The 19,044-nt window shown below is 44.1% G+C and overlaps 1 protein-coding gene across 2 annotated transcripts in view; it reads left to right on the top strand.

Annotated features, from left to right (window-relative positions):
* The window catches only part of KIF14 (kinesin family member 14), a 624,724-nt gene that overhangs the window by 90,707 nt on the left and 514,973 nt on the right, over nt 1–19,044 (top strand). For both annotated transcript variants that reach the window (XM_085601461.1, XM_085601462.1), the window contains one exon: nt 6,292–6,390. In XM_085601461.1, the coding sequence (XP_085457587.1) occupies nt 6,292–6,390 (99 nt within the window). The remainder of the gene's footprint in view (nt 1–6,291; nt 6,391–19,044) is intronic.

Raw genomic sequence — 19,044 nt, 5'->3', positions numbered from 1 at the left:
TTATTACTAAATATATTTTTCGCATACTCCTACATGACGAGGTCCTTACATTCCTGCTCATTGCCACAAAATGTTATGTTGAAATTTTATACCTCGAGCATTGTGCCTGTATTCTTGTCTGCTTGTACACACTATAAAGTACCATATTCATTTTGTTAAAAATAGTGATAACGGGTGATAACATGTACTTTTCCAAGGGATACAGTGCCACAGAAGTCTACTAGTTCTCTAAATAAAGCAGTTTGGCCCACTTAATTCCTAATCAGTTAGGTAGGCTGACACCCTTGCATTACTAGTTTGCTTCAGGCTTCCAAGAAAACATGACCCCGTTAGCCTGTTCGCTCCCCGCTCTTCAGTAATGAGCATCTTTGCAGGCTCTTACCACAACCAATTACCTTCCACACTGTTCTCTCACCGTAGGCACTAAAATTATTTCATTTCTTCCCACTTTCAACAGTCCTTCCACTGGCCCCTCAGGCGTCTACCTTTCTATTTTCTCAGCTTAAGGTTTATCCAGCAACCCTCTTACCACAAGTTTCATATTCTTGTATCCACTGTCACTCAAAATGCCCCATGCCTCCTTGTCTGTTTTCACAGTACACATTCTATTCTTGTAGCATCTCTATCTCTCACCATAGGTTCCAGGCACTCTCCTTCACTCTTACCACAGGCCACCACTCCGTTCCTCCCGCTCTTGTCCTCTGCTCCAGCTCCCTTGCTCTTCCCTCTTTCACCACCAGCTGCTTTCACTTGTTTAGTCAATTTTATTGGTACTTGGCTAACAGATTGGCGATAAGCGGCACAATTCTTTTCTCTGGTCACCTTTTGCTTCTCTGCATCCAGCAACTATACAAACTTCCTCCACCCGTTCTCACAGTACTGGAGGCGTGCTGTAAGCTGTGTTGGTGCAGGCAGTAACATATAAAGGCCTAGTCATTGGGTTATTATGCGAATGGTACCGTGATGGTGACATGACAAAATGTAAAACAGGCGAAATGTGTGTGTTTCAATGAAGAACACGCTAGTATTTGAATATTTGAATACTGTATCATCGATAAAGGCATGAAAAGGGCCCGTAATAACAACAGGGAGGCCCTCCTGGAAGAGAAGGTACAAAAAGAGCAAGATGAGAGGCCAATTTGTGTCACCACATTTAACACCCACTCAAACCAGATATCAAAAATTGTGAACAAGCATCGAAGGATCCTGAACTGTGGGAGTCTGAATCTACAAAAACCAATGTTTGCACACAAGAGGGGGAAAAAAACTGAAAGACATGCTAGTCCAGACAAGACCGCGCACAGGAATATCTACAACTACAAAGAACCTGATCCGCCCTCCAGTCCAGGCGCACCACCAGCGCGGGAATTGCAGCGACTGCTACCACACTAACAGAAGCAGACACACCTGATTCAGGAACGGCAGTGAGTGGGAACAGAGAAAGTTCACAAATTGCAACAGCAGGAACGTAATATACATGATTACATGCCCATGTGGTTTGGATTACATTGGTATGACATCACGACTAATTAAGATCCGAACTGGTGAACATGAGAGCAACATCAGGTGTAAGAGAAGTAGCACCAAGATGGCCACACACTATCCAACGGCAAAACATGCAGTGGACGACCTACTATGGACAGTCATTGAACAAATACAAGCAGAGAGTGGCCTACTCGAAAAGGAACAACAATGGGTGTTTCGTCTGGGCACCCACATAGAGGGTCTGAACGATGGAATACCCTGGAGTCCATTTACTTGAACCTCTCAGCTATTTATCATATCCTCTCTTGGTACCCACACCGAGGTATCCGCCAGAGATTGCTTTTCCACTCCTGTGGATTTGGTTTATCTTTAATCAATGACACGTAATTGACCCCGATTCTGTGCATAGGAACAAGTGCGAAACAACCCCATATTTTTTTTTTTTTTTCACTCTGGGGGGGGGGGGGGGGGGGGGAGATATTGTTTTTTTAATTAGCCACACATTTGAGACCCCACTAGTTTGAACATCGCAACTAAGGCGCACCATATAGTCTAACTCACCAAATGTAGCACCACGCAAGGAAAACACCCTAGAGGGTGTGCTGTACAACTAAGAATTTCATAGAGGGTGTGCAGTAAAACCAAGAATATTGATGGTTGGTTACACTATAGGGATGCATAGCTGATAAATATGTGCCCCCTCCGATCAACTTAATACTGGAATCCATCCAAACCCCCATTCTACCCACAACCATTTGAGATTGTTCTTCCGTAGGAGATGGCACACAATATTCTCCTTTGTAATGCCACTCTAACAGTCACAGTGTACTTTTCTGACATTCATCGACATACGTAGAATATATCTCTACGCCTTTTCAGCATTATGGTCTGAAGCACAGACAACGAACATTGTGGCCATAAAAAGAGTTCGGCACATTAAGAAGCCCTCACTTTTTAATTTGCTTCATTTTGCTTCTTTTCATCTCCAGCCCCAATTTCTAAATTTGTAATTATCTGTATTACCTGGTTCTGAGAAAATGTTATTGTTCGCTCCATCCTGATGTCAGCCCTCAATACAATAAAAATAGTCTGTATGAATTGGTCCGCCAACCGCAAGTGGTTTAGCGATCTAGTGGCAATGTTTTAACAACCGGAAGCAGTCACCAGTTTATCCACTTCCGGGTCAGCATGAGCAGTGCAGTTACTGCGGCCCGACCTCTTCTGTATTTGGCGGCAAAAAGACCAATTAGGTGCACTACTTATAGAAGCCCCCTCACGGTCTCAGTCTATCGACTGAGCCGCGGGGAAGAGACTTTAGAGCAAGGCAGTGTCCTGAACGTGTAAGTACGGCATAGCCAGTGCAGAGATGTCGGAGGCCATGGACCGATTGACTACTATGATTCGACCCCACCTTTTTTCATCTACAGAGTGCGAATACAGGCACTTGTCCCCCTCGTTTTAAAGGCTCATGGGGCATTGTCTTATCAGAGAACAAGTATGTATTTTCTACCCCCCCCCCCCCCATTTTTTACCATTACAGGTGTGCCTTTTTATACAGAACGGCACTTAAACCTTACAGTCTTCTGGAACTCTCCATATAGAGTGTGTGATTTATGTTGTGTGTTTGAGTGTCTTGTACTATCCTTTTATTTACAGGGCACGACCCTGGTATAATACCTCACGCTTAGAACTTAGAAGAATAATACGCACTACAAGTATCACTTTTTCACAGGTCATCACTATTGAACTTGGCATGCAACGCATACCTACGTTTTTAAATGTTGTGTTTCTCTTACAGATTGCCTTTTAGGAAATCCCTTGGGTATTGTATATTGATTAAGATAAGTCGGTCTTTTATTCACGTAGTATTCACTACCTATACTTATACCACTTTTATAACAAATTGACATTGTCAAAATAGTTATGTGAGAGCAGAAGGGATCGGTTACCTGTCCTGAAGAAGCAGCACCACGCTTTGAAACACGTTGACGCACACAGGAGGCATTGCACATTGAAGCAACATACCTCCGACCCCCCCCCCCCTTTTTAATAATACCGGCTCAACGGAATATTACATTTCTCTCACAAGAGCTAGGTATTTTTTTAACTCACTTCTCACTCACCCTAGACCCTTTCACTCGCTCATTCCTACACCACACATAGTCTGTGACATCAGTGCTCCCACGTAACTGTAGGTCGTTGCACGCCCCGTCCCGCAGTGGGGCGGGAAGACCCCTATGATGAAGCATGACACCAAGGGCCCTTTTGCTGTGTGAGAGGTATTTAAAAACACTATGTGCTTCCCACCATTGTAGGTAATGCACATGACCTTTTAGTCGAACATTCTATTTTTGAACCTCCTACGGGTGGATCCTATTGTTTATGATACATTGTAAGAGGAGGACGTATCCACCTCCAGTGTCCGGTTTGGACACTACCTCTTCACTCCCTATTTTGTTAAATAGAAACCCTTGTACAGATTTGCATCAAATTTGGCAGTCATTTGATGAAGTCATCCAAGGTTCCGCATGTCAGATTTCATTCAGATCTGTTTATTTTCAAAAAGGTTAAAGTGGGGGTAAACAAAAACTTGTTTTCCCATTCCAGCTTCCATTAGAAATGTTTTATGCTGCTTCAGCCCAAACTACTGAACGGATTTACACTAAGCTTGACATTAAAGTATAACCTTGCTCTGAGAGCATGCATTTATTGGTGTGGTGTACATCTGTTCGTTTTTGCTATATAAACATTTAATCAAAGGTGGTAGGTGTACTTGAAAGGTTTAACACTTTTGTACTTTTGTATATTCTGTGCTATTTAAAGTTCAGAGTCAGAGAACTTCAATCCTCTCAATCACATTTTAAGATTTTCGCAATTTTGGTAATGGGCCTAATAATTGTTTTGAAAATTTCAAGTCAGACTTGGATCTAAACTTTTACACTAAAGGAAAAAATATTTTTTACAGCCAAGTGGATGGTCAGTAAAGCACTCAACCCAGGACTGTTGTGGTGTTGGCCCTGAGACTTGGGAAATGGCTATTTTCCTACGTGGAAAAAAAATATTAAGGGGAGTGTGACTCAAAAGTTTTAGATTCGTCATTTTATGGCTTCCCGGTTATCTCCTCGGTTGTCTCATCTCCGTTGCACTTTGATCACCCTGCAGTGGCCCAAGACTGGACCCAAACCTCCACATCCTCTTGGCACCCAATGTATCATTGTTTGTCATCCAGTTTTTTCAGTATATGTGCAATGTGCCACAGCTATAGTTTCCAGGCACCACTACCAATGAACAAGAGGGCTCTATTCTCCTGGTCCTGACCTAGAATACCCAATTTGCTTTTTTGTTAAGAGTTCTGTGAGCCCAACGTAGGCCATCATGTATTTCACACCACTCCTGCTATACTTTGTGTCCTCCGGGATTGGCTGTGAACACCAGGGTGCCTGCAGTTCAGGTATTATGCTTATTGTGATTACCGCTTTACAGTTGACAAAGTGCATTTAACCTTGATTTCACTTTGAAATAATTTACTTTCATCTGTACTATGAGCAGGGGGAAAAAGAGAAGGGCTTCTTGCCAAGGGACTAAATAAACACTTCACCGTCTTGTCCCTGATGGCAATCCTCATATGTTAGGCTATGCAGAGACACCTCTGGAAAACATCCTCCCACATTTCAAGTTCATCTCCACCAGCCTTGTGTACCAAGTTGATTTTGTTTGTTTTTTGGAGCACAGGAGACTCTTTAGGTTTCGAAATTGGTATAGACAAAACCAGACTTGGCCTTGAAAGATAATGATGATTTGTTGACTATCACACATTCTTTATCCTGATTAAGGACTTATGAATGGCTGTTTAAGCCGACACAATGAAAACTATTAATTCAGTGGAGAAATTACCTTATGTTAAGGTTATTGACTTGCTGATGAAGCCCTGGATATTAGTTTTTTGATTACATGTTTTTAATGTTATGATTGGAGATGGTAGAATTTTTGTGATTATATGTGAGTCGATTTTGCCCTTCAGGTTGGATCTATAGTTATTCTTTCTTAGTGCTTTGTTCAGTCTTGTGATATTGAATTAGATGAATAAAGATTGATCACATATGCTTGTAGCTGTACTCAAAAATGTTGTTGCAAAATTATCAGTAGTGTGCTTCGTAGTAACACTGTTAGAAGATGTATGGCTGAATGTTGGGGAAAAAGCTCTCTGACACTTATGAATGAAACACTTTGCTTATACACCATTTTAATGCTAGTATCTTCGAGTTAATGCTAAAACACATGGCCATTCCCCTAACCCAGGAAGTATCTTGTGCCACACCAATTTGTTAATTTCATCTAATTAATCATGTTATCCAAAAGGAGGAGGAGTGGGGAAAAGAAAACGATGACCAATTTGAAGAGACAAACATAAAACCTCAAAAAATGCTCCTCTTTAAGTCTCATTTTGGGGCTCCCATGCTTGCCTGTCTCATATTCGCATTAGTCTGATTCCCTCATGTATGCTGATCTATTGTAGAATAGATTGTAGAATAGGGTTTTTCTTATTAGCATTGGCAGAATACATTTAAATCATCTATTCCAGAAGTTTGAGAAAGCATATATTTTTTTCCATAGTTGGGTAAGTGGTGTTTTTTTTAACCTCGCCTCCTTAGAAGATTGCTAAAAGTTTCTGTCAAAAAAGCCCTAAAATGTCTTTTAATTTCTGTTATAGACAAAAAACTAATGACTTTGAATACTCGCATTCAAAAATGGCACTGGTGTTGGTAAGCAGTAGCATTCAAAACATAAACGTTTATTTTGTTTTAGATTTCACATCACCTTGAAATGAGCTATTTTGAAATCTACAATGAAAGAATCCACGATCTGCTTGTTCTCACCACAGAAAATGGACAGAAAAAGCAACCGGTAAGGTTTTAAAATGAATGCCCAAGTTTGTAAACAATAGTAAAAACTTTATCAACATCATGCTCTAATCTTGTCTGTCTGCAAGAAAGACATTAATGGGGTGTGCTTCCTAAATATCAAGTAGGGAATGGCATGGGAATGGCATGGGACCTAAATATGTTAGATAGAATATCGAGGGACAAAATATCGAAAGGTATGTATATATTTCTATACCTATTTTCCGCATATTTGTGCCTTGATATCTATATGTTCAAGATGCATTGATGTAGATTTAAGAATAGTTAATCTATATTTCCTCTATATGCACTAACCTTTCGATATTTTGTCCTTCGATACTTTGTGTTCAATCTTATATCACATCACAATATTCTTATGCTCGATATTACATAGTACAGTCGATCAATGGAATTGCTTGGGTCAAGGCTGTCTCTGGATACCATTCCCCTTTCCATTATTTTTAGCTCCGAGTACAGAGTACACGTCATAGTAAGCGTAAATTGGGAGAAGCTGTAAAACTCTCATTTTATGCTCTGCCATGTAAGTTGTAGGGAGACCCATTGATACTGGGGTTAATATTGCCTTAGCTATTTTAATCAATTTTGACTTTTGGAACTTGTGGCATACAACAACTTTTACCTGATTATCTGTACATTTTTATTGTTGGTTCCCAACATCTTAGAATATTCTTTTTTGCAGAGGATAATTGACTCCTGCTTTTGGATTATGCCCTGTTGTATTGACCGATCAGGCCTTCAGGAATTCAGTTATTCTCTGATGCATCTTATACAAGAAGACAATGTCTCAGTATGTGGCATATCCAAATGAAAATGACTCAAAACTTCTTTGTACACCATGTGTAAATCATATACAAGATCCTAAAAAATGGATTGAGAGGTGCTATAAAAGCAAAAAATAATAGTGGAAACTACATTTTAGAGCCGTAGAAATAAGAAATGACTAAACAAATGATTTGTCAGAACAGTTTTGTTGTCTGCTACGTTTGTTGCAAAGGTGATTAGAATGGTAGATTGTTGATTACAAACATTAGTATCTGTGGAACCGTATCAGCAGTTGTGGTGCTCAAATAAGATAGGTCTGGAGCTCTCTGTTCTGATTTTTTTCAATGGGTTTTCTTACAGATACTTTCTAAATTTACTAAACACAGTGCAGTACCTTAATGTTTCCCCTCGAAACTCAGGTTTTAAACGTTGTAGGCATTGTAATAGACAGATGTCCAATTTAGACCTTCCTGATGTGTGTCTTTGATATTTGGAGCCATGGCACGCGGTTGTGCAGGAAGTGCAGCCTTATGCACGCAATCTCTGTTTAGGAGCAGAAGGACAAACTATTTTTGGCCCGTGTGGAGCACTTTTTCCAGCACCACTTCTATTCAAGGACCAGGTTGTCTTTTGGATTACCTTCATTGAAGTTGTTGAGGGGAAAAGGACATAAGCACCAATAGAAGAAAAGGCATTGGGACTACTCATCTAACAGACTGTCCCCACATAAAGTAAGTGCTGCCTCCACTGGAGTCCTCTTCAGAGCCAATACTGGTAGAGGTAACTCCATCAGAGTAGCCTCTGCCAGCTGTTAACAGTTCCTCAGTTTGCGGCTCCCCTCCGATGCCACCTCAAGCCTACCTGGAGTGTCTGTCTCCAGGTGCCAATCCGCCCTGCTGCTTGCAGGGTGGAGTGCTCGCATGACCTGTGGAAACCTTTGGGGTCTCTGCGTGATATCTAAAGGCAATTTTACTCATCGTGCCATTTGGCCTTCGTCCCCCGGTCCACTTTGTCACTGGCATCATTAGGAAGTTTCCTGGGTACTGAGATCTTTGCGGGTTGACCCTCCTCCAGTACTGTCAATGCTGATTTCTTCACCTGTGGCACTGACTCTGGCGCTGGTGCCATTGGCTTCTCCTTCTGAACTATTGGCTAAGATGTAAGCACTCCTACAGTGGTTCAGGAGAGATACTCAACGAATAGTTGTTGACAAAAGCCTTAAAGAGAAGCAAAGTCAGAGCTCACATCAGTGGGCTGTAGATGTCTAAATATGCTTGAATGGATAATTTCACTTGTGTCTCATGGATGAATAAGAACAACAAAGATTTGGAATTGAATCGAAAAACTCTTGGAAGTACTTTTGCTTATGAACTTGATCTGAGGGAGTCCTAGACTCAGATTCCTTACCTTAGAATTATCCCCAAGTGTCAGACTGGACCTGAAATTTTTTTGTGAGCAGTACTCCTGCATGCCAGTAGGTGGTGGTGTTCAGCTCTGCGTGCCGTCATTGGCGTTGTCCGCACCGGAAGTAACACCACCTAGGTGCGCTGACATCTGGTCTTTTCTTTCCGTGCCAGCTAGAGCAGATCTGGGAAGACCTACCCCATTGTCACTTTTTGGCTAAGCTTTCTTCAGCATTTTGTTGAAGTCTTTTTTGAGGTGTTACCTCCTGGTGTGGCAGGGATGTCATCCAAGAAGACTGTCTTCAAGCCCTGTGGTGCCTGTCACCAACAGATGTCATTGGCGGTACCGCACCTTATTTGCCTATGGTGCCTCGAATGAGACCATGACCCAAAGGATTGTCCTGACTGCTGGGCCATGCATCTGAAGGCTTTGGGGGAGCGATCCCTCAAGCTCCTGGTGGCTCGCCGCTGAAATACTGGTCATGAGGAAGATCCTGGGAGTGGTCGCGGAGTCAGAGGTCACCGTCCCTTTGCAAATTATCGAGCCATTCGGTTAATTCTTGGTTCTACAAGAGGGAAAAGAAGTTGGAGTGTGCTTTGACTTCACCTCGTTTGTAAGCCAATGAGTGAGCATCCCTCGAGTCCTGGCTCCAAGGTTGAGCCAACGCCTAGGCCAACTCTGCGCCTCCCTGCATTTCCGGCAGCCGGAGAGACCCCTTCTCAAATACAGTATCCCTTTCCGAACCGCTTCTCCCATTTAATGGAGCACGTACAGATGTCTTGCTTGGGACCTGTTCCAAGCCCACCACAGTGGATCCTGTGAACAGGACTATTTCCACCCACCACCCCCCTGATCCTGGGGCCCCAAATTCCGTACGGAACACCCTACCCTAGAGAGATTGATGGTCCAAGCCTCCACTTCTCATGTAAATCCTTGCACATTCCCAGCCGCCCCGCTGGATCAGGAATCAAGAGGCTAAACATTTTAGACATGAAAATGTTTTCTTCCTCCAACCTGGCATTATGGTCAGGGACCTCCGTATGACTTTTGGGCCGCTATTCACATGCCATGTGCGATACGGTAGTGCAGGTGCTGCCAACGGTCCTGAAGTAGGCTCGGACCTTACTCTCCCAGGATGTTGCCGATGGGAGGGATGCAGCTAAATTCACCATCAGATGTGGACTAGACACCACCGACGGCCTAGGCAGCGCAATTTTGTCAACATTGGTCCTGTAACGCCACGCCTGATTGAGGACTACTGGCTTTTCTGGTGATGTCCAGACATCACTCATGAACATTCCCTTTGATGGCTCCCGTGTTATCTGAGACAAGGTGTATTTGGCTCTGAAGCGCTTTAAGGACAACAGGGCTACTGCCAGGTCCTTTCCATGGCCCCTCGTCACCCTCAATCCTCTTTTTGCAGCCATGGAAGGGTCGTACAGCCACGTCCTTACCCACGCAGCCTCCACGGTGCACAAGCTTTCCATCCCCTGCATGGCCATAGACGCGGTTCCGACCGATCACATGGTTCAGGTGGCTAGTGATCAGGTTAGTCCACCCCCCCACCCCGTTCCGCAGCCGAAGCCTCCAAAGTCCAAACCCGCCTAGTCTGCCTGTTTACAATCCTGGGTACCCAGTGTGCAGCAGGATTCGCCATCACCTGCCCTGCTGCCAGTCCCTAACATTGGACACATGGGCTTCCCTTCTTGACTATCCCTCCCTCAATGCACTCTACTTACGGCAGGCTGACGGAGGGCCACTGTAGGAAACTGGATCTTTACATGATGTATCATATAAACTCCCTTTGGAGCTACGTTCAGTAACATCTTTCGATCTCTTTAAGAAAAGACTGAAGACATGGTTCTTTCATCAAGTATAGTTGAGGTGGTTGCATCTGTGGTTACTGAAAGCAAAGCGTCTTGTCCAGTTAGATTTTATTAAGAACTTGAATCCACCCTTGTTGTTTCATCAGGTTGGGATGAGGTCGCCGATGAAGCATACCACAACTTGTGGGAGATGCGTCCACATCCATTCTAATTGGCACTCTAGATTTAGGATATATATTAGCTTATAATCCCAAACAGGGCTTTCTTCTAAGATCTTTTCCTTAAATAATTTGTTTGGGGCCAAAATTGCCTTTTTACAATTGCCCATTGTACTTTAAGGTGTTTACTTTGATGACTGCGGAGGGTGCGCCTTGGCATACCTCCACCTCTCCCATTGTGTTACGTGGTTCAGGACATCTTAGCCCAGTGGGGCACCTCTTAGGTGAATCTCTGTCACTCATAGCAATGCCCATTGCATACAGATCTGCACCCACCAGTATCTTTTACAGGAAGTCTTGGGTGCGGATTTTGCAACCCAATCTCCAGAGTCTACATCTGCATGTGATGAGTTTGAGCACGGACTTCTGAGCTGCTTCCATATGCCCCTGGAGGTGGTCAACCTGACCCTATCTTGTCTTTGACCCTCTAGAAAATCTATCTGTTCTGAGCGGACAGCAAGTGGATCCCTTGAAGACTTGCTTATTTGAGGTTCTCCGATTTGCACTATCACTGGCACAGCAGGGCTGCACACTGAGTACTATCAAGAGTTACCTATCAGTCTTGTCTGCTTTTTTCTGCCTCCCGGATTAGCCACCCCTCTTTAAATCCCCTGTAGTGAGGAGGTTGCTGAAATGATTGACATACATGTTTCCTCTAACTTCCTTAATCATGCCCCAATGGGACCTAAACCTGATTTTGACCTTTTTTGTTGGTGCACCTTTTGAACCCCTTCACAGTTTTCAGTTACGATTGTTGACTGTCTAGAATGTGTTTCTTGTTGCAGTTACCTTGGTGAGGCATGTCAGTGAGTTTCATGCACTAAGTGTCTGCCCATCGTTTACATGCTTATTCCCAGATAAATGTATCCTTGAAACTAAAACATATTTCCTCCCAGATGTGGTACCCCTTTCCATCTGGGGCAATCCATTACACTTCTCAATTTTATACTCTGTCTCATCCACCCAAAGAGAAAGATCAAGTAAACCGGCTGGACCTCAGGTCGGTGGTCAGCTACTACATAGACCGAACTGTGATGACCAGTTCGTTATTGGATACATAGGCAGCAAGAAGGGCACGGTGGTTCAGAAAAGGACTTTGTCCTGCTAGATAATTTTGTGAATCAAAATGTACTGAGGTCTTGCAAAGAAGAAATCTCCAGAGGGAATCTGGGCCCATTCCATTAGAGCAAAGTTTTCCAACTCTGCTTTGGCCAAAGGTTTTCCAGTGGCTGAGATTTGCAGGGTGGCGACATGGAGTTCCTTTCAAACCTTTGCTAAGCATTATTGCTTGGACCTGGAGGTGAGAAGAGATGGCTGTTTTGCATGCTCGGTCCTCCAGGATTTCCTTGTTGACCATCCTTTAGATCCACCACCTTGGGAGGGTACTGCTTAGGAAGCTGTTCAAAAAGTGAAGAATCTGTAGGGAAAAGTATCCATCAGAAGAATAATCTCCCTTTGATAACAATCTGTTCGAGGCATGTGTGCTGGAGATACACATGCTTTGAATACTCCTGCCATCTAGTGTTGAGTCCGGATGTTTGCAAGTTGTTTTTCTTCGAAGAAGTCTTTTCCGGTCATGAGGTAAGGTGACTCCTCCTTTCGGTGATAGTGTGCATTGACATTGACTCTATTGTTGATTGTTTTCTTTCAGTCATCGGGTTCGGACGTGGTTTGCTGTGCCCCAGTTCAAGACCATTCGTCGAGATCCCTTCTGTTCACAACCCACTGTACCTTCGTTGGTACGGTTTCAGACATGTTTTCCCATCCTCCGTGTTTCGAAAAATCTGACATTCATAGTTGGATCGATAAAACTCCAGCTGTGGCCTTTGGGCTAACCCGTTTCTTTCACTTCCACTCGAAAGACCAACATTGAGTAATCTGCAGATGGAACAGACTCAGTTCCAGTTCTGCCCTCGGTGCCACTCCAAATATCCGCGCACTGACCTTCACAAAGTCTGTAACTTGTGCCTCTCTCCTGAGCACAAGGAAGAAGACTGCGACGCATGTTGCTCATTTCACTTGAAAAAGACCCTCCGAGACTGTCGGGCTCAACGGAAAGAAATGCAGCAACAAAACTTCGAAGAAACCCCTGATATCTTCGGAGATGTCGACCAAAAAGAAATGGAAGCGTTGGCAGCGGAGGAGAAGGAGGCCTTCTCCGTCCAAGATTCAGATTCCGAGCTGGAGATAGAACTGGAGTCCCGGGATGTTCTAGCGGGTCAAGTTGCTGTGAGTACCAAAGCCCCTTTGTCCACAAAACCCGCTTCCACCAAACAAAACTCTTCCGGGCCACCACTGCCATCCGGCCATGGTAGGCACTGAGACTCTACTTCGAATGCCCCACCCACTGGCTCCTCACCAAAAGCGAATGTTAAGCCTTCAGACTCGGGCTTGAGTCGAGATAATATATCTTCTGCACCTAAAGGTTCGGTTCCGAAAGACAAAATGGACAAATCCAGCTCCCAAAACAGAAAGATGTTCCTGAAATACCCCCAGAGCCGATTCTGGAAACCATGCAACATAGGCTGGATCCAAAACAGAAAAAACTGTATACAAATCCAGACACTGGACATATTACAGCAAAACCAGTGATACTATCCTCTAAAAGAAAATTCAACTCTGGAGATAGAATCCCTCATAAAAAGAACAAGCATTTACAATGCAATGGTCTCGGCATTGTTAAAGTTAGAGCTATTGGCATTGCTCATGACATTATTTTTGTTTATGTTTTTGTTTTTAAAACATTTAAAGAAACGGCATTGTTATTTACAATGTCAATAGCTTAATCTCTCTCAAATGGTGCGTTTCAGTAAATGCAGCCTGCTACACTCTTTTAACAATTACATTGAGCCTCCACCGCAAAGATCACACCCTGAGCAGGTCACCTCTTCAGCTTTACGAATACAGATTGGCCTATGTGTTCCGCTGCCAATAACTGTACTAAGCGCAGGGCTTTAAGTGGGCCAGGTCCTGCCGGTGGTCAGCACAAGTAGTTTTAAAAAGTAGATGCTGAGGCGAGTCTATCGGGCTCTCCATGTTTGCCCTCACCATCAGGGTGAAACAAAATCATAACTCTGCAGCAGGAACATCCTTAACTGTCTGTGATGTAACATCAAAGAGACTTGTTATAGTTCTTCCACAGCCTCATCCTTTCAGAACTGAAGCATTTTCAACATTATATACAACGAAGCCATAGTTGTTCCTTATTTATCTTATGCAACTAACAACCATTGACAAAGCCAATAGTCATGGCTTGTTGTAGGTGTAAGTTACATGTTGTATTATATATCTAGATACAATTAAAAAAGAGACAAAATACAAGTCGGGAAGCACACTATGCTAAGCACAGATTTTTTTCACTTAAATGTTTTAAGCCACGCCCTTAATTAAATCCACCAGGCCTCTCTGTTTCCATGTGTCAAGGCTTTTTTTTGTTTTTTTACCTTTGAGCATTTTCTGCAATTTGTATGTAGTGTGAACTTAATCTGAAGGTATTGGGGCGCTTTACATGAACGTTAATTAAAATACACTTAGTCACTAAATTGTTTATAGGCAGGGGGAGATGAAGTGATTTGTCCAGAAACACAGGATGTTGAGCCGAAGCAGAGACTCGGACCTGCTCGGCAGTTCTGGCAGAAACGCCACATCCTAGATAGAGGGAGGCAGGTAGACACAAGCCGCATGAAAGCTTGGCCCGTTAAGGGCCAACAAGACTTCGCGCTGAGCCAGGCTCTAGCTTTCAGTTTATCACCCACCTATAATGTATGTTTGTTTACATGCACATTGTACATATTAACTGCATTCAGATCGCAGAGGATGAGTAGTGAGTCAGTTTGCTGGCACTGTCTTACTTGACTTTGATGTAGAAAGTGTGCACGTTGCTATATTGCTTGTCAAAGACATCTGTGTAAGTGATCTTCAACGTGTATACAGAACGCGAAAACTTGATTCTTTACTACGAATAGATAATGCGACATAGCATGTGTCTTGTCCATGCGGCAACTGTGTTTTATGCTTGCGGAAGATGTGAAAGCCGTGTTTACATACACACTTGCCACGTGCCTCAAGAATGGGCTCAATGGACATAGCTTTACATGTATACACACCCTTCATTTGTCTTCAGTGTGTGCAGGGAATTAACGTGCATACATACGAAAGGGTGCTACAATTCCTTGAATTATGGCATGCCCCTAAACCTCTCGAATAGGAGGACTTCAGCACTCACCATCTGATGATCCGAACTGTCCCACGGCTGAGGAGCCACCCCCACTGTTCTCCACAAATTGCACCTCGGACACGATGATGTTGTCCTCCAAAACAGAGCCACAGCCCGTGCACACAGCATCTCCACGGGCCTAGTCCACGTCTATATCAGCACAGCCGCAATTCTGACACACCCGCCGCCCGCTCATGGTGGTGGCTCACCGGGGTCCGGGCACCTCTAGGGCACTAAATGTCCCTCTCAACACAATAGCGGCCACCTAAGTTGCTCCGAACTGAGCACACTAGTGCGTCTAAAAGAACCCCTGTCTTTCTGTTATTCTGGATTTTCCGCCAGCACTTCCAGACGATGCGCACACGCTGCTGCCAAGCAGCAACACTGAGCTTGAAACATCCGACCCGGCACAGCTACTGCTCTCACCCAAACAAACTGCTCTCGCGAGAGTTTCCACTCTGCAGTCACTCCAGCTGAAGACTTACAGGAAGTGGAAGGTAGGAGGTGTTCATGAACACAAAAGAAGGACTTGAAAAGCACAACGGAAAAAGGCTACCTATGACCTAAAATGAAACTAACTAGATATCGTACCCAGCTGTACGCCTCACCCACTCCCCCACGACGTAATGTAAAGCGGATCTTTGTAAACGCCAACGGAACCCTTGCCCTGTTGGGAATCAGACTCTGGCGGATCTACAGGAGCATTCGCTGATCAGAACTCACAGCCCCCTCGGCGCAGATCTCCGTCAGAGGTGCAGCTGCCGATGAACAACGCGTAGTTTAACACTTGCATTGTTTAATGGAGTGCGGTACCCCGTGGGTGACACCCCGCTCCCTCCGCCTCACCGATCTCGGTGAGCTTGAGCATCTGGACTGCGGATCTGGGGGTCGCGAGGAACATTTCTCCCTTACGACTGCCTTTCTCCGAGGCGAAGCAGAAATGCCTCGGAGAAAGGCAGCGGCGCTTTTGGATTCGGGGGCGTGTTCTCCTCTTGCCATTGGCTGGAGGAGATAATTAGACTTCTTGAAAAAAACACGCCCCCGAATCCGAAAAGGACGGGCCTGTTCAGAGTGACGGACCTCTTCTCCAATGGCTGGCCAGCATTCAAGAGGCCAGCCAATGGAGAACAGGGGAGAAGAGGGGCGGGTTCAAGCCCCTCTTCTCCAAGTCATTAAATCACGGATCGAGACTGCGCAAGCGCAGCCTTCGAGCCGAGACCTAAAAAGGACATGGCTACTAACCCTCTTCACCCCATTCCTCAAACCCCTCCACCCTCCTCACCAGTACCTATTATCCCACCATCACACCCTTTAGGCATTGCACCACAGGGCTCTCCAGGTACAGATCTTCTGAATAGGGATGACACTTATGGACAAGTACCACCAGATCCATGGGGTGAGACTTCAATTTAGTTCCTCCTACAGTTACAGACCCAGAGCTATACCCCTCCAAACCTTCCCCTCTGGATGACAATACCTCATATCAGGAGTTAATTGCCAGAGCAGCCACATACTGTGGAGTTACTTTACACAAGGAATCTTTGGAAGATGATTTCTTATTTGAAAGATTAGGAACCACACATAGGACAACACAATCATTACCCACGTTAAAAGGTTTGATGAGACATGCTGAGGACATTTTTAAAGATCCAGTGAGGGCACGTATAATAACACCTAGGGTGGATTAAAAAAAAAATAAACCCCCACCATCTGACCCAATTTGTATTAAGGGCCAGCTTCCCTTAGATTCCTTAGTTGTGTCCAATGCTCGTAAAAGAGCAAATTCACAAACTACAGGGGATGCACCACCTCCGGACAAAGAGTCCAGGTTAATAGATGCCTCAGGTAAAAGACTGGCTACACAATCAGCCAAACATTGACGTAAAGCCAACACGCAAGGTCTTCTGGCTAGTTACAATAGAGCCCACTGGGATGAAATGGAAGACTTACTTCAATATCTCCCAGAGGAGCACAGGAAAAGAGGGCAGAAATTAGTATAGAAAGGAAAACTAATATCTAATTCCTCCACAAGGTGTGCGTTAGATGCTGCTGATACAGCAGCCAGAGGAGTCAACACCAGTATTCTCCTCTGGAGACACGCATGGTTACGAATCTCTGGTTTTAAACCAGAGGTACAACAGACAATACTAAATACCCCTTTTGACAAGGAACATCTTTTTGGTCCTCAAGTGTATGAATCACTTTTAAAAAAAAATGAAAAAAGACACAGAAGTGGCAACATCTGTGGGAGCACTACAGTGACCCTCTAACAGAGGCTCCTTTCGCCGCTCATTTTATAGAGGAGGCTCAAAAAGTACCTCCACAGATGCCAACACACCTTCCTATATACCACAAAATCATTCCTCCCCACCCTCTAGAGGATTTTACAAGGGGTGTTACAGAGGGAACAATTTTAAAGGCAGAGGTAGAGGTACGCGAACATGTACTTCATCTCCCAACATGCAGTGACTTGATAACAATTCCCCCGATCACCATACACCTGCCGGAGGAAGACTGCATTATTTTATTTGGCAATCAATACCATCAGACAAATGGTTATTGCTTGGAGCTCACCAACAATCCTCCCAATATTCCACCTCACAGTCACAAACTCTCTGTAGAGCACCAACAACTTCTCAAACAAGAAGTACAAGCTCTTCTAACCAAAGGATCTATAGAACCAGTTCCAATACATGACCTAGGATCAGGGGTTTACTCACTTTACTTCCTAATCCCAAAAACGACGGTTCTCTGACCAATATTAGATCGCTGGCCTCTAAATTTATACATACTGTCATAACACTTCCATATGGTCACATTTCAACAAGTGCTTCTCCTCTTACAGCAAAGCGACTTTATGTCAACACTAGACGTAAAAGACGCCTACTTTCACATTCCTATTCACCCAGCACATCGCAAAAACCTCAGATTTCTGGTAGCATGAGAACACTATCAATTCAAAGTGCTGCCATTTGCAGTAACTACTGCAACCAAGTGTCTAGCAGTAGTAGAAGCTAATCTAAGAAGACAACAAATTCATGTCTTCCCATATCTAGATGATTGGCTCATCAAAGCCAATACACATCTTAACTGTTTACAACACACTCAAATTAAAATGAATCTTCATCAACTGGGATTCACAATCAATGTGCAAAAATCGAATTTTCAGCCCACACAACTGCATCCCTATCTCGGAGCTATCCTAAACACTCACACAGGTTTAGCCTATCCCAATGCAGCCAGAATTCGCAATTTTATGACACTGCTACAATTCCAAAGCCACCAATACCTAACAGTGAGACCTTTCATGCAGCTTTTAGGAATGATGGCATCATGCATTGCAAAAGTACCTCATTCAAGATTAAACATGAGTCCTCTACGAGATTTCTTAGCACGTCAGTGGAATCAATCACCGGGTCAACTAAAACATCTTGTGTTGGTAGACAGCCACACCCATCGCTCTCTGCAGTGGTGGAACACCCAAAACGTAACAAAAGAGCGGCCCTTTATTGACCCAATTCCACAGATAGTACTCACAGCCACGTATCCATTACAGGGTGGGGTGCCCATCTACAAGATCTAACAGTTCAGGATCTCTGGAAAACCGAACACAAGAGTCTCCACATCAACTACCTGGAGCTTCTAGCTGTTCACCTACTGCTGAAAGCATTTCTACCTCACCTGATAGGGAATGTTGTCTAGTCCGAACAGACCATATAACCTCTATGTACTATGTACAAAAACAGTGGGGGGGGGCACACTCTCTACAGTTATCACCCCTCTCTCAGACCATTTGCCATTAATACATCACAAAATCCAACTGATAGCAGAACAGCTTCTAGGGAGAGACACAGAATTTGCCTACCTCTTCAGCAGGATGCGGCAACAAGTCCACTAGTGGGAAATCAAAATGCCCAAACTTCGCCTCCATGTTCCTGCACCTTCTATCCAAAGGCAATGCCCTATTGATGAATTGGTCAAGGATATTTGCTTACGCTTTCCTGCCTCTCCCCATTCTTCCATTTCTGGTTCAGAGGCTCAGGCATCCCTCACCCGTATACTGGTGGCTCCCACATTGGCTTGTCAACCATGGTTCACTACACTTCTAGAACGCTCGGTAAAAGAGATGCTTCACCTCACTTCTAACCTTCTTAGTCGAACAATGGAGAAATCAGACATCCAAACCCCAAGGAGCTCAACCTTGCGATTAC

The sequence above is a fragment of the Triturus cristatus genome, chromosome 4_2, assembly GCF_964204655.1.
Source record: "Triturus cristatus chromosome 4_2, aTriCri1.1, whole genome shotgun sequence".
Classification (NCBI taxonomy): domain Eukaryota; kingdom Metazoa; phylum Chordata; class Amphibia; order Caudata; family Salamandridae; genus Triturus; species Triturus cristatus.
Note: the sequence above shows the minus strand (reverse complement) of the source record. Positions and strands in the feature narration are given on the sequence as shown.